Genomic DNA, 14963 nt, shown 5'->3' with positions numbered 1-14963 from the left:
CTTTGAAAGGGGCTGTGGGCAGATACCATCTGCCTTGCCAATGTGCAAGATTACTAAATCTGAAAGGATCCAATTTTGTTCAAGAGATGAAGACCTGAAAAACCAAATTCAGCATTGATGCTTGAAGGGTAACAGCCCCACCCTAAGAGTATGCAATGTCTACTTAAAACCAATACCACACACACGCACACACAATGGCTGCTCCCCGGATACCCGCCCAATACTTCATGGGCTAGGAGTGCTCCAAAAAGTGTGCTCTGCCCTGGAGCTGAGAGCCTTAGCTCAGTCAAGAGCAAACTGTTCCTGAGTAAGGATCACCAGTAGATGGCCTCCAAAAAGGGGGAAAAGGGGGTTTTGTCCAATCTTTCCCCTAAACAGAAGGGCTGATGGAACTTAGAGAGGGTAATTTGGGAAGGGAATGGGCAGCATCGGAAACAGAATGGAGTAAAACTAGAGAGAGACTCTCCATGGCTTCAGAAACAGAAAGGACCTCATGAGATTGAGAAGAAAGGAAGAGAACAATGTTGATGCATGCTGATTTGGCTAGAGGTATTGTTAAGCAAAAAGGAAGTATACTTGGTGACTTTACATTTTTAAGCAATGTGGTAAAGCTAGATGTAAGCATCACATGCTGACAAGCAGGAAGCAAGAGAACACTTCCCTCCCCCCACTTTCCCTTTTACTCACTCTGAAAAGTAAATAGATGCTTCAAGCCCATTTCAAAATGAATTTTTACAGATGCTTTTCCTAATGTGCAGTTAGGGCTTGACCAAAGCCCAATGAAGTCAATGGAAATACAGCCCATGGACAAAATTAAATTAGTTCCACATGTTTGGAGTTGGGATTTGTCAAGAGTCTAAAGTGTTAGGCACCCAAATCTTATTAAAATTCAGTGAGATTTGGGAACTTTACCTTCAGCTCTTTTGAAAATCCCCAGCTGAATACTTCATGATTTCACACAGGAAGGGAGGCAAAACCATGTTTCTGTCTTGGCTAATCTTGATTGCTAGCAAAACTGTACACACTAAACAACTTTTCCCTCTAGAAGAAGTTGTATTCTCACCCTAGTTACAGTTTAACAGCTTTGAATGATTCCAAATAATTTCCTTGTGGACCATGCTGCATTATACATTACCACACAGTTTGGTACTGTGTGGCCTAACTAGCAGCTTCTGCTACAAATACTGCATACTGTTAAGTGCTATTGGACAGAAATTACATTATTTGTGCATCTGACAATATCACCACCACCAACTGGCAAGGGGAAAACAGGGATGCGCTAATGAACCCATTCCCACCAGCAACAAAATAAATAAAATAAAATAAAATTTAAAAAAAAAACCACTCTGAAGAAGTTTATAAGGAGCAGTGATCAATCACTTGGGCAACTGCAATGGAAGCTTGCTTATGTGATGTGTCTACAGCAATTTGGGAGAAGTAACTTTCCTGGCATGCCATTTTGTCAGTTTCACAAGAGTAGCAGCATATCAATTAGTGTTGTACTTCAAGTTTCATCACTGTTCTCATGTTTTACAAGCCAAAGGATTGTAAACTAACATTTTTACTATTAGGGATGGACTTGTTTTTACTAATTTTGAATCCAAATATCGTGAGGGTCTGAAGTCTGACTAATGTTTTTGGATGTATGTTTGAGAAAAGCCTTGAATAAAGAGAAAAAATCCTGTGAGAGAAAGAATAAAATGGAGCATAGATTGGACAGAGTGAGAAAGAAGCATAGTAATGGACAAACTGAAGCCTTATGCACATAGCATATAAAAGCCATTCACTAGGAGTGAGGGGGTCCTATTGCTAATCAGAGACACCCCCTTAGATTTAAAAAAGTAAACTCTCCTTGGGAAAAATAAAGAAATCAGTTCTAGGTATAGGAGGCAAAAGGTTCAAGTGAGTGAACTCTACTGCCAGTACTCCCCTGCCTGTGGGGTTCAGTTAAGAGCATCCCGGTATAGCAGAAAGGCTTCAACAAGGGATCTGGGGGAAGAGAACCAGATTTTTGCTGTGATTTATATTAACAAGATTATATTATTTCCAGAGGGTTTTGACTGAGTCATAGATTTGGATCCTGTCCACAATCACTGGTCCTCACTTTCTAAAGAAAGCAGAAAAGAAAGAAACCCCCCTGCAAACTCAAGTGTATCTGCATTATTTATAGAGGACCTCTTCTCCCCACCCCCAAAGAGAGGGACTCCTATTTTTGGTAGCCAGGAGTTTATGCTGTGGTATGACATAGTAACACATGGCCACTTGTGTTCTCTCTCCTACGGTTAACATCAAATACTAGCATTAAAGTATAATTAAGAGACTGTTTCCTTGAGTTTAACATGACAGGTGCTGTCTGCATGGAGCACAGAGACAGCCTGCAGCTGCACCACCACTCAAGACCACATCAGATTTCAGCTGGCTGCAAAAATCAAGGGCCTTGCTGTGTTCTTCACCCACCCAACTTCTCCTATGGTTGCTATTACCTACACACAGCCACTTCTCCAGAAAGATTTGGACTTGCACTCCAAGTTTACAGTCAAATTGCAGTGGATCCCATAAGGTGAGAAGCAGTTATGGTGAAATGATGTCATGGGTGCAGAATCTGATTTCCAAGTGCTACACAATTCAACTGGCCCAGACTAGATCTCACATAACCATTGCTGTCACTAGCATTCCCATCTATGATTCAAACAAGAGTGATGGGGCAGAAGGGGAAAGGAGCCAATGGAGCTATTAAACTAAATGACTCATTACTAGATTTCCTATATTTAAACTCTGCAGCTTTCAATAGTTTGGGAAATACTGGATTAGGGTATTAAGATCAAGTTCTCACATCTCTCCCACCCCATGATGCTAGTAACACATTACTAATTTCTTGTAATATGGGAAGTCCCTCCTACAGATCTAATGTCAGCCTCTAAGTGGGGTATTACTTGAAGCACTAATCGCCACATTAATAAATCTGAATGTAGAATTGTCAAGGCAAGTGCAGTGCAACAAATAAGATTGCTCTCATATCCCCTCCCTTCCTGGTCTTCTTCCACCGTTCTTTGTGATCTCTTTCAGCCTATTTATACATGTTCAAGCAAGAAGTAGATTAAGGTTTAAAGGATATTTAAGTGTTGTTGCATTCAGCACTACAATGCCTAACTGATTTAGGAGACTATCATTTTCAAAAAGGATTTAGGAATTTAGGAGCTCAGATACAGTTGAATCCTAAAACCTCTGGAAGAGAGACTTAAGAATTGCTCCAGTCAGTGTTGGAACACCTAGTATCTTAACAAATTTCCATTCCAACTTTCAGCACCCACCTATTTCACATCTAGGGCTGCAAAAAAGAAAAAAAATGTTTAGAAAAATATTGTATATAGGATTTTCCCCCACCCCCGCCAGTTTTGATCTTGAAGGACAGCTGTACAGATTCTACCTCCATCAGTCTTCATGACTGTGCTGTTCATTCTCATGGAGATAAACATTTAAATAGAAAAAATGATGATTTTTTAAAAAAAGAAGATTGATCGAGTCTTCCTGACTAGTATCTACCATTCAGTAAGTTATTGTAAGGAGCTCATACAAAGCCTCCTGACAGTACAGAGAAGCCAAGGGACATAAGCATGTTCGTTAGAAATTGAAAGGATAACCGGTTAGAGTCCCTCGAATCCATTACTAATTAGTTTAAAACACAAGAAACAATATACTGAAATAGATCATTTATTCATCTAGCCTAGAATCCTGTCTTCAAGAGGTTTATTACTACATGAAGTTTGAGGACAGCAGAAATCTTTAATACTTGATAGTGGCACTGTCAGTAGAGAACTAATACACAGAGATTATTAAACTCCATTTTGTTTGGTAGACTTGGCCACAAAGTTAAAACACAACTATAATCAGATTAGATACATATTGAAAAGGGAGCATAAATTAATCAATTTTGTTCCATAGATAACCTGGTCCTCCCTTGCACAGTTTGTTTCTTGCTCTTTGCATGAGATACAGCATGTGCGTGTGTGTTGTATCCCCACCCCAACCAATTGCTAAACACCACCCTTTGCACCATCCAAATTCTGAGCCTGTTCTAAATTATGGCCGTCTTGCATGGCCATCTAGACACCGTTCTACGGTCCAGAATAGCTGGAACACAGAGCACTCCATCCACCTCCCGTTCCTCAGCCCATTATGTCCCTAGGCCAGGGCTATGCAAAAGGGCAACACAGGTTTGCTCTACCAACCCTATCCCAGCAGAAGAGCCATTTTATATGAGGGATATTCCCGAGGGTTGTGTTCTGCCCTCTTAACGCTGGAGCAGTGTAAGCAGACTGCAGAGTGGGGGACAGAATTAAGTCGACAGTATATTACTACAACTCACGGAAATACAATAGTTGAGGATTATTTTATTAATAAAATGAGAGAAGTACACTTAAAACTAACAATTATTTCCTTAATAAGAGCTTAGGGTAAAGAAAGGCTTTAGAATGAGCTTATAATCTTTATGGGTCACGGACGACGCCTTCCTGTGTGTTTGTACAGCACCTATAGCAGGGAGCCATGATCCTGATAGCGCACAACTGCAATACAGGTACTTAGAGCATTTTGACAATACACCTTTGTTGGGTGATGTCAGAGTTATAAACAAAAACTCTGATGCAGTATTCAGAAAGATATATTTGAAACACTTCAGAGGCAAGAGTGGATGTTTCTCTTGCAGCGTTCTGTATTTGGAAGCTTATATACTAGTCACCTAGATGACAATACAGCCACAGTTTGTAAAACTGGATCCTTTTAAGAAGGTCAATGACATTATACTGAAGGACATTCCCTACTGGATAAAGAACCACATAAATCTTCCTGTTACAATAATTTAAATTCACAATTTAGGCTAAGGTAGCTTTATAGAACCTATTAGTAAGCGTTCACGTTTTTTATTTCAACAACTGTTTGGATTTAACAAATTCCCCCATAGTATGTGCAACCCCAAAACCACCACATTATACTAGTGCATGATCACCTGCCAGCAAAACAATTTAAGATGTGATATTTGATCAGCCTATTTTTATTGTCCAAACAGAGTGAAATGTAAGACTTAAACAAACCACGTAAGTGAAGGAAGAGTTCAATTGAAGTTCTTTCAGTTTAAATATACTAAAAAATAGTAATGCCAGCATCAAATTAGTGAACAGTGATTTTTAAGAGGAAATTAGAAACAATGCAGAGAGATTAAATAGTTCTTTAAAACAAATTGAACTAGGTGGCTGATATATGTATAAGCCATGTGCCACATTACTATTCCTAGGTATGCTAGTAGCATTATCCTTCTTACCTATTTATCTCTGGCTCAAACATCCCTTCTAAAGTAAAAATATATATTTAAGTATCAGAGGGGTAGCTGTGTTAGTCTGGATTGGTAAAAAGTGACAAAGAGTCCTGTGGCACCTTACAGACTAAGCCATATTGGAGCATAAGCTTTCGTGGGTGAATACCCACTTTGTCAGATCCATGTAGTGGAAATTTCCAGAGGCAGACCTTTATATTTATACCTGCCTCTGGAAATTTCCACTACATGGATCTGACAAAGTGGGTATTCACCCATGAAATCTTATATTTAATTTCATCTAATCAGATTTAGTAATCCTTTCCCATCTGAAGGGCCTTCAATTTTAAGTAGTGTCACATCCAAACTCATACCAATCTAAGCTGATTCATAACACCAACCCCTTGGCAGCCCCGACTAGAATACTACTTACACTTATAATATATCGTTAATTCAAGGATCTAAAAGCACTTTAGAAAAAATAATCCTCACAATGCCCTGTGAAGTAGCTATTATGGGATTTTACAAGTGAGAAACTGATGCATAGATATCAGCTGTCTTGACACAGTTCACACAAGTTAAATGCACAAAATACTAGTTAATGTTCCTTTCCATTGTTGTATCATAGTAACAGCAGAATGTGGCAGAACAGACACAGACTAGCTTAAAATTCAGTCCCTAAAGCCCTTTCTAAACTTGAGAATTTTACTTTAAAAATCCCATTGATACAACTGTTGGAATGCTGGTATTAAAAGATATGCTGCTTCTAGCATCCCTGCTGCTAGATATGCTACCTCTAATACCACTCAAAGCAAATCTAATTGACATTGTATTTTAAATACCAGAAACTGCCTACACTAAGGCTTTTAATACTGACAACATAAATGGAGGCGAAACAGTGTAAGCAATGGTGAGTAATTTTTGCAAAATTTCTCTAGTGCGGACAAGGCCAGAACCTAACAGGTTCTCTGTTAGACCAGTCAACGTAATTAACTGCTTGGTTACTCTTGCTCTTTTAAGGGACCTGTGCAGACCCTGCAATTTACAACCTAAGTCACCACTTCCAGCAATCTGGGGCTGTGCTTGTCTGTTGGCTCTGCAAATCATAATGCTGTCCCCAACTGTAAGTCTTCGAGCTCCAAAGACTTCCTCTTAAATATCTGTATGTCACAGATCCAGTCGAGTGTCCCCTCTTAGCCACACACCAGACCATTGTGAGGTGACCTAGCTGCTGAAGCCTGTGTTTTAAGACTCTGACATCTGAAAGGAGCTCAGGCATTGTCCCTATTTTAGGGACTCTGGACACTTTCTCAGGGTGCAGATTTTTAATCTGGTACTCACAACTGAGAGTTCAGACCATGCAGCCCCCTGTCCCTGGAACCAATGCTAGCCCATTAGACTCACACCCATAGCCTAAAAACACCCTTACTCAGAACTCCACAAGATGAGAGCATTCTGGTTTACCTTTTCATGGGGGCATGTGATAGATGTAATTGCTTGACATACAGACAGACTGTGCACACGATTCTGAACCACCACTGTTCTATTTAATAGCAGAAGAAATACAGAGCTCCATAAAAATAATAAGCTCTGTATTCATGTCCCTGCCTCAGTTTCCTCAGCACTTCAGGGCACTCTTTGGGCTTAGATTAGCATTGCTTGGTGCCAGATGAGCTCCTTCTGCTTGCAGTACATGGCTTGGGTTCTGAAACATGGAGTCTTTGTGCCCCCAGCTTGCCTCCTTGGATCTTGTCTGATCCATCCTCTTCCTATCTATAAGTCTCTCTGCGCCTTCCCTCAGTAAGGCCTTTTATATCCCCCTGCTCTGTTGCCTTCATCTTTGTCCCTCTTGGAGAATTTCCATTCTCTCCACTGCTTCAGACAAGGGAAGAGAAACTCATTGTCTCAAGATGCTTCACCCTGAAGAGATGGTTGCTAGGTTCTGATGATACACCATTGCACCTGGATGCAATGGTGGATACAGACAGACAGGCATTCATGATACAGTATTTTTTTAATAAATTTCATATCAACCAGAATTCATACATTGTGAATAGGTTCCCTAAATCATCAAACTGATACTGGGCACTGTGTGACATGGGATGCTAGACTAGCTAAATCCTTAGGCCTACTGCAGTGATGCAGTTACTAAACTACTGTCTTCAGATGTCAGAACTGAGTGTACATTTCTCTCAAATGAGTACACCCATTGCAGGTCGGGACAGCTAACATCAACACTGAATGTTAATATAAAAAAGGCTTTTAGCAACCATCACTGCAGATACATGGAATTTGAAACCTGACTTGAGCATTTTCAAATTTTCATTTGTATATACGTAATTGACCCTCGAACTACATTTACATTAGTACACACTGCATTTGATTAAACACATCCCAGTTAATCAGGCTAGCTGTTTTATTAAAATGTATCCCTGGGTGCCAGTCTGCCATTCACTATCAGCAAATCTAATAGTTGCTACTTGTCCACATATGTATGAATTTAGCATAGTGGACATACAGTCAGTCAGTACTAAAGAATTAAGGTGTGTTTGGCAAAGTAGTGTGGTCCACTCTATAAGGCCTGGAAATGAGAGTCAGAAGTCCCAAGTTCTATTCTTGATTCCTCTTACTGATTCACTGTGTAACCTTGGGCATGTCATTTAGCTTCTCTGTGCCCATTTTCCTCCACTCCAAAAGTGGAGGCAATTATACTTAACTGCTTTTTAAAAAACACAGAACCGTGGTTAAAAAGTGCTTTAGTGGTGTAACAGTCTAATGCTGGAGGCCAAGTTGTCTCTGCACTTTATACCTGTGTAACCTTACTAGAGTTAGTGGGGTTGCATGGACATAAATGAAGGCAGAGTTTATCCCCTACACTTTAGACCAGGAACAGCGAACCACGGCCTCTGGGAGATGCAGGGGGCTATGTCTACAGACAGTCAACGTAAACAAAATGTCTTGCAGTCGCCAGCAGATTACCCTGATGGGCCACGTGCTGAAGATTGCAGACCTCTGGATTAGAAGACTAAATGCAGTGAGAAGCATTTGTATTTCTCTCTCCCCCTTTCTTTTTAAAGTAGCCTTTTCTCTTAATAGGGAGATGAGGGTGTCCCAATTAGAGGACTACTCTATGAGCTTGTTTACATGGTGGGGTTATGTGCTTTGCAGGGGTATGATATCTAAAGCATGCTAAATTGTTATGCATTACTTGGTCCACATAGACCTGGCTGGTGTGCACTAAAGGTACCCCAGTACACTTCAATATTGTACTGTTTCCAACAGCACTATGTTCAAATGCACCAGCAGGGTCCACATGGACCTATCGGCATGCAACACTTTAGAATGCTTTAGAAATTTTACACTCGTAGAGGCGCATTACCTCACCATGTAAACAAACCCTGTAGCAGCAAAGCAATGGAGTCAAAGGTTGATGCACCTCTCAAAATCTGGGAAGTTGCCATTGGGAAACTTCCCGAATGTTAAAATGCAATGACTATTCAGATTCAACATTTCTCACCACTGAGGCCACGTCTACACTACAGCATAAAATCGAAATTATTAAAACCGGTTTTATAAAACTGGTTTTATAAAATCGATTTTACGCGTCCACACTAGGGCACATTAATTCGGTGGTGTGTGTCCATGGTCCTAGACTACCATCGATTTCCGGAGCGGTGCATTCTGGGTCGCTCATTAAAAGAATGAGAGCAATAACTTCGATTTCTGTCCACACTAACCCTAAATCGATACAGTAATATCAATTTTAGGGTTACTCCTCTCGTTGGGGAGGAGTACAGAAATCGATTTTAAGAGCCCTTAAAATCGATTTAAAGTGCCTTGTAGTGTGGACGGGTACAGCGTTAAATCGATTTAACGCTGTTTAAATCGATTTAATGCTGTAGTGTGGACCAGGCCTGAGTAACTGGACTCTGCTAATTCACAAGTGAGTTTGCCCTAGAGTTACCAATGATACTAGTTACTACGGTAACTAAAACCAATAGTCTGCAACTCCAGGACATCATACACTGTCAAAGAAGTCAGTGTCAGAGAATGAATGAGACTTAAGGCTATCACCTGTTTATATCCAAGAGTCACTTTTAGTGGTCCATATTTAATATAATTAATTGCTGTATTAATTTATATGCAGTGAATGTAATGGATAAAAGTAGGACTGCTAATGAGCTAATGATGAAAACAAGTAGCATTGGTGTTAATTCACACAGATTTTCTTTCAGCTCTAAAAAAAGTCATTTAATCTGCAATATTAAATCCCTTAATTTTAACAACATACAAACCAGACAATAGAAAGTAAAGCTCTTTTTCTCATTATCACCTATCACTTTTACAATAAAATATGGATGTAGGAAATTGCCATTTTAAACTACTTGGTCTCATCAGAATGGGTGTTTAGTAGAATACACTGCAGTGTAATTGTGCTTAACTACCAGTCTGATGCATGGTACTCAATGGAGAACTAACTGCTGTTCTGAGCACAGCTGCCTGTCAGTCAAATGGATGCCTGTCTACCAATGCCCCTAAAGAGTTTCATTCTGTTTTTAGCCATTGAAGTATGATAGTGACATTTATTTGACCGTCAGGAGGTTGTTTTACACTAGTCCCTTTGTTCTGTTTTGATATCAAATTTGAGTTATGTTATTATTTGAAATGAAAGAAATTTCATGGTTTACAATCTAATACAGTGCTTGTGTCAAAGGCAAATGGTCTGCCCTTTTTTCAGCAGTGTTGGAAAATGCAACACATTTCTAAACACAGGATTTTAGAGGTCTGGTTCCTACACTGATTAAGGATAGCTGAATGTTTCCAACCCACAAGAACACATTCTAATAAAAAAATGGCACTGAAAGTGAGAATTCTGTTTCAAAACAAGATGCTGAAGAAAAATAAAAGAGGACATTTCTAAAAATATACACAGAAAACCTCCACAATTAAACAACTTTTGCAGCGTTGAAAATGGTTTGTAATGAGTCAAGCAGGCCCTAGAAATCTCCCATGTTACCTAGGAGCTCATCCCCAGAACTTTTGAGGGTCAGGGTTTTTTATTACATATATAAAATGCATGCATGTGCAGATAGTCTAGATACACCTCAGAAGAGAAAAAATACTGATGAAATAGATTCATACATAGGAACATAAAAACAGCCCTACTGGGTCAGACCAAAGGTCCATCTAGACCCGCATTCTGTCTTCCGATACTGGCCAATGACAAGTGCCCCAGAGGGAATGAACAAGACAGGTAATCATCAAGTGATCCATCCCGTCGCCCATTCCCAGCTTTTGGCAAACAGAGGCTAGGGACACCATCCCTGTCCATTGATGGACCTATCCTCCATGAACTTATCTCGTTCTTTTTTGAACCTGGTTATTGTCTCGGCCTTCACAACATCCCCTGGCAAGGAGTTCCACAGGTTGACTGTGTGTTGGGTGAGAAAAAATACTTCGTTTTGTTTGTTTTAAACCTGCTGCCCATTAATGTAATTTGGTGACCTCTAGTTCTTGTGTTATGAGAAGGAGGAAATAACACTTCTTTATTTACTTTCTCTACATAAGACTTTTTTTTTTTTTAAATAGACCTAGATCATATCCTTGACCTTAGTCATCTCTTTTCCAGACTGAAAAGTCCCAGTCTTATTAACCTCTCCTCATATGGAAGCCATTCCATACCCAAAATCATTTCTTACTATTTCAAAAGCCATGGTTTTCCTAAAAATAAGATTCAGGAGTACAACTGGAAACACATATGACCAGCAAAATTGTCAGTTAAAGGGACAGTCAACTTAACTTCCAGTCCAGGTTTTTATTATTTAAAAAGTAAACTAGACACTATACCTGCTCTTGAGTCTCATAGTGTGCATGTTTTAAATATTCTTCTATTCCCTGTGACTATGTGGAAGAACCACACAATCAGGAAACTAAGTGAAGCAGCAGCGAAATTGATTATGCACAAAATTCTACCAAATGTGCTGAAAATTAACATAGAGAAAGCGTTAGTCTCTTTCAGTTATAACAACCTTAGGCATTACATGAAACTGTAATGAAAATACTGGACACAGAAGCCCTATTTTTACACTGAAGTTTTCTTTTATAATGAAAAAAGATAAAACAAATGCAGTTGTGTTTCTTATCTGAGAGTCTTGCAGTAGGTACTAGGGCTATTTAACAGATTTTAAAAGCCATTTAGCAGTTTTTCCATTTCTTGAATGACAGCACTCTAATACTGTCCAATGAATCCAAATGAATTTAAAACAACACAGAGGAAATCGGCTCTAGTAAAAATATAAATAAAAAATTCTGGTACTTAAAAAAAAAAGTAGGCAACATTAGGTTCTGATCCTACAATTTGCTGTGTGCAGTAAGACATTTGCACTAGCTCAGAACCCCCCTGAAGTCAACAGGAATCTACATGGGGCACAGCAATCAATGCAACAAATTAGAGGATGGAAGACTTACTGTACATGATCGTAGAGAAGATGCCTACAAGCTGGACCTAAAGATACATGATCTTCAAGCCTCCAAGGACTTACACATACTCTTCAGTTTATGCACATTAGTAGTCCTGAAATAGTGGTATAGTGAAGTTGAGAACATGTGTAAGTCCAAAGGATTGGGGCCTTAAGCTTTAAGTGGAAACCAGGCCTACATCAACCTGGCTACACTGCTTAGTTGATCTAAACCCCGGCACAGACATCTTAGGTTTACAGAAGAGTTATTCTAAAGACCTAGCTACCAGCTCTTTGAGGGGGTGGATTTATTACACAGCGATGGAAAAGCCCTTTCCATTGTGGTAGTAAGTGTCGATGCTATAGCAGTGTAGCTGAATGCTGCAACTGTGCAGACACAGCCTAAATTAAGTACAGTGACGATGTACTGTCCAAGACGCGATACTGTATTCAGCACTGTGCCCTTAACTGCCACTGCCAACAACAGGAGTAGAAGTTTATATAATTTCAGGGCCATAACTTGATCATGAAGAGTTGTGATATAACAATTAATACTAACATTGCATGTGAAAATGAACAAGGTGGCATAAAAAAAAAAACCAGTTCAAAGCATGCATGTAAATAACTCATTTTTCTTCAAAAAATGCATGCAAGATTTTGTAGAGAAATTGTTTATGGAAAACTGCTTTATTTTTGTAAGATACAAGATATGTTCAATGTTGTCCCAGTCTAGGACATGTAGAATCCCAAGTTTACAGTGAAGTGGAATGGAAGTCCTGAATTATTTCAATACACTGCAACATATGGATTATATTCTGGTTATAATTAACCCACTCTGTGAGAAGCTACTGTACCTGGAAATAATATACTCCAGAGATGTGCTTGTTCTTGAATCAATGGCAAGGAAGACAAAGCAGTTAGTAAGCCAACTAGCAGATAATAAAACCCAGGAGCAAAATAATTACACATTTGGGGCAGTGTTAGTAAACCGAGGAAGGAAGAAAATAAATTATGGAAAAAAACAGTGTATAAATCACAAATAAAAAATGGTGACATGCAACATTTGCTATGCAAATCCTCCTAGACCGTTTGAATCCTCCTCTCACCCATCTCCTGCTTCATGAGCAAAGACTAAATTCTTCCCCCTCCAACTTAACTTTAGCCAGGGAGCGAGCCACAGGCTGGTGTTGACAGTTCAGGATTCAGTTCTCCCAAACTCATTTGAGGTGGAAGCCCCTGAGCTAAGAAGTCCCATTTAAATGGGGGACCGGACACCCAGCCAGTGATTTCTCTGGGAAATGCGGGGAGAAGGCGATGGTGAGCGGAGCTGCAGAGAGGGCGAGGCAGACACACCACACGTCGTCCAGGAACAAGTAAACGGCACATCCTAGTAGATTTCGCTCCTGATAACACAAAGGGCGGGCACAGGCGGAGGGGAACAGAAACCCGGCTGGGGTTCGCGGCAGCTGGCCGCCCTGCAGGGTACGGAGCACCGCTGTGCCCCGGGTGACCCGTAACCTGCCCCCCTCCCCGCACGCTCCCCCAGAAGAGCTGCCTGCCCAGCGGGCGGGGGCACGGGGGCGCTCACCATCGCGAACCCTGAGAGTAACGCAGAGGTGCGGCTGGAGGCTTTCAGCTTGGCCCGGCTCAGGTAAAGCTTCCGCCAGGACAGCGCCTGCATCGAGTGCTCGTTCAGGCTCATGGTCTCCGGCGGTGGCGGCTCGCACCGGAGCTGGGGGAGGAGAGGAGCGAAGCGAGGGCGCCTGGCCCGGCGGCGAGTTCCGAGGCGCCTCCTACTGCTGCTACTTCCTTCCTCTCCTTCCGGCTGCCGAGACAGGCCAGCAGCGGCACCTAGCCCCCCCCGGCGCCGGCTCCGACACCCGCCGCAGCTCTGCGAGCCCCGCCCCGTCCCGCCCCGCCTCACGGGGCGCCGCAAGCCCGACCCCTAACCCTTCCTGCCGGAGGCGGCGGCTCCGCCCCCCGCGGGAGGGGAGCGGCGCGATGGGGGTGCTAGTAGTTCCCTTCGCACGCCCAGAGGCGGTGCCGCGCGGCTAGGTCAGCGCCGGCTGAGGGGCCTGGGCGTGGGCCTCCCTGCTCCCTTCCAGTCAGGATAGCCTGGGCTGGCTCCCCTGGTATTCCCTCCCCCCACCCCTCGGGGTAGCCTGGGCTGGGGGCTTGGCCCTTCCCGTAGCCCCTACCACTCCCCCAGCCCAAGGAAGTTTATCAATATGTGCCCGTGTGTCGTTGACTTTGAGTTCCTTGGTTGGTTTGAAAGTCAGGGTCAAGCTATTTCATGTTGACCAGAGCTGCTGCTCCACACCTGCCTCTGCATCATCTTCAAGTGGAGTTTGGGGAGCTCTGGAAAAAAAAAAAGTCGGGCTTAAAGTGGCTCAGGTTGGGCATCCAGTCAGTAGCCACTTGTGAAAGTGGTGGCCCTGAGCTGCAGAGATGAGCTTGGCAGGGGAATCAGGGGGTTGTCTTTGTCCTCTGATTTATGGCTTATTTTGTTGTTTACTACAAAATGCTTAAATCACCCTCAGGCTGTGTCTATACTGCAGACCCCTGGCAGCAGCATATAGGCTATGGGGAGTATACACGCTGCAGTGAAAAGCAAGCTGTGTCTACTTTGGTATGCCTACACTGCAATTAAAAACCCATAGCTGGCCTGTGCCTGCTGACTCAGGCTTGCTGGACTCAGGCTCAGGAGCTATTTAATTTAAGTGTAGAGGTTCAGGCTTCCCAAGCCTAGGCTTCGGGACCCTCTAACTTCATTGGGTCCTAGAGACTGGGCTTCAGCCCAGTCCAAATGTCAACTCCAAAATTAAACACTCCTTATCCTGAGCCAGCTGGCATCAGCCAGCCACAGTTTTATTTGCAGTGTAGACGTACCTACTGTGGTGCATAGCTATAGATGGCAGTGGGAAGCTTCTGGAGCCTTTCCCCAACCACCTCCCAAGTGCGTTTCCCTGCAGGACACTACACTGCTACACACAGCAGCATAGTGGGGGAGGCACTGCTTAAGGGTGTAGAGACCCATGTAGAATATATGCAGGACCGGCGCTTGGGGTTTTAGCGCCCTAGGTACACGGCAATTTTGCCGCTCCGCACCCTGGTCCCGCGGCTCCGGTGGAGCTGCCGCAGTCATGCCTGCGGAGGGTACGCAGGTCCGCGGCTCCGGTGCAGCTGCTGCAGTGGTG

General features: G+C 42.3%; 1 protein-coding gene across 7 annotated transcripts in view; it reads right to left on the bottom strand.

Annotated features, from left to right (window-relative positions):
* The window catches only part of ORAI1 (ORAI calcium release-activated calcium modulator 1), a 38397-nt gene extending 24741 nt beyond the window's left edge, over positions 1-13656 (bottom strand). For 2 of the 7 annotated variants that reach the window (XR_007769478.1, XM_050923965.1), the window contains exon 1: positions 13355-13656. Coding sequence is in view for 2 of the 7 variants with exons in the window: in XM_050923965.1 (XP_050779922.1) it covers positions 13355-13468 (114 nt within the window). In the remaining 5 variants the exon portion in view is untranslated. The remainder of the gene's footprint in view (positions 1-13354) is intronic. The other 5 variants (XR_007769479.1, XM_050923966.1, XM_050923967.1 and 2 more) reach the window with 5 other exon arrangements.
* Between the last annotated feature and the right edge of the window lie 1307 nt (positions 13657-14963).

Source organism: Gopherus flavomarginatus, chromosome 15 (assembly GCF_025201925.1).
Source record: "Gopherus flavomarginatus isolate rGopFla2 chromosome 15, rGopFla2.mat.asm, whole genome shotgun sequence".
In the NCBI taxonomy this organism is placed as follows: domain Eukaryota; kingdom Metazoa; phylum Chordata; order Testudines; family Testudinidae; genus Gopherus; species Gopherus flavomarginatus.
This window is presented reverse-complemented; position numbering and strand designations above follow the sequence as displayed.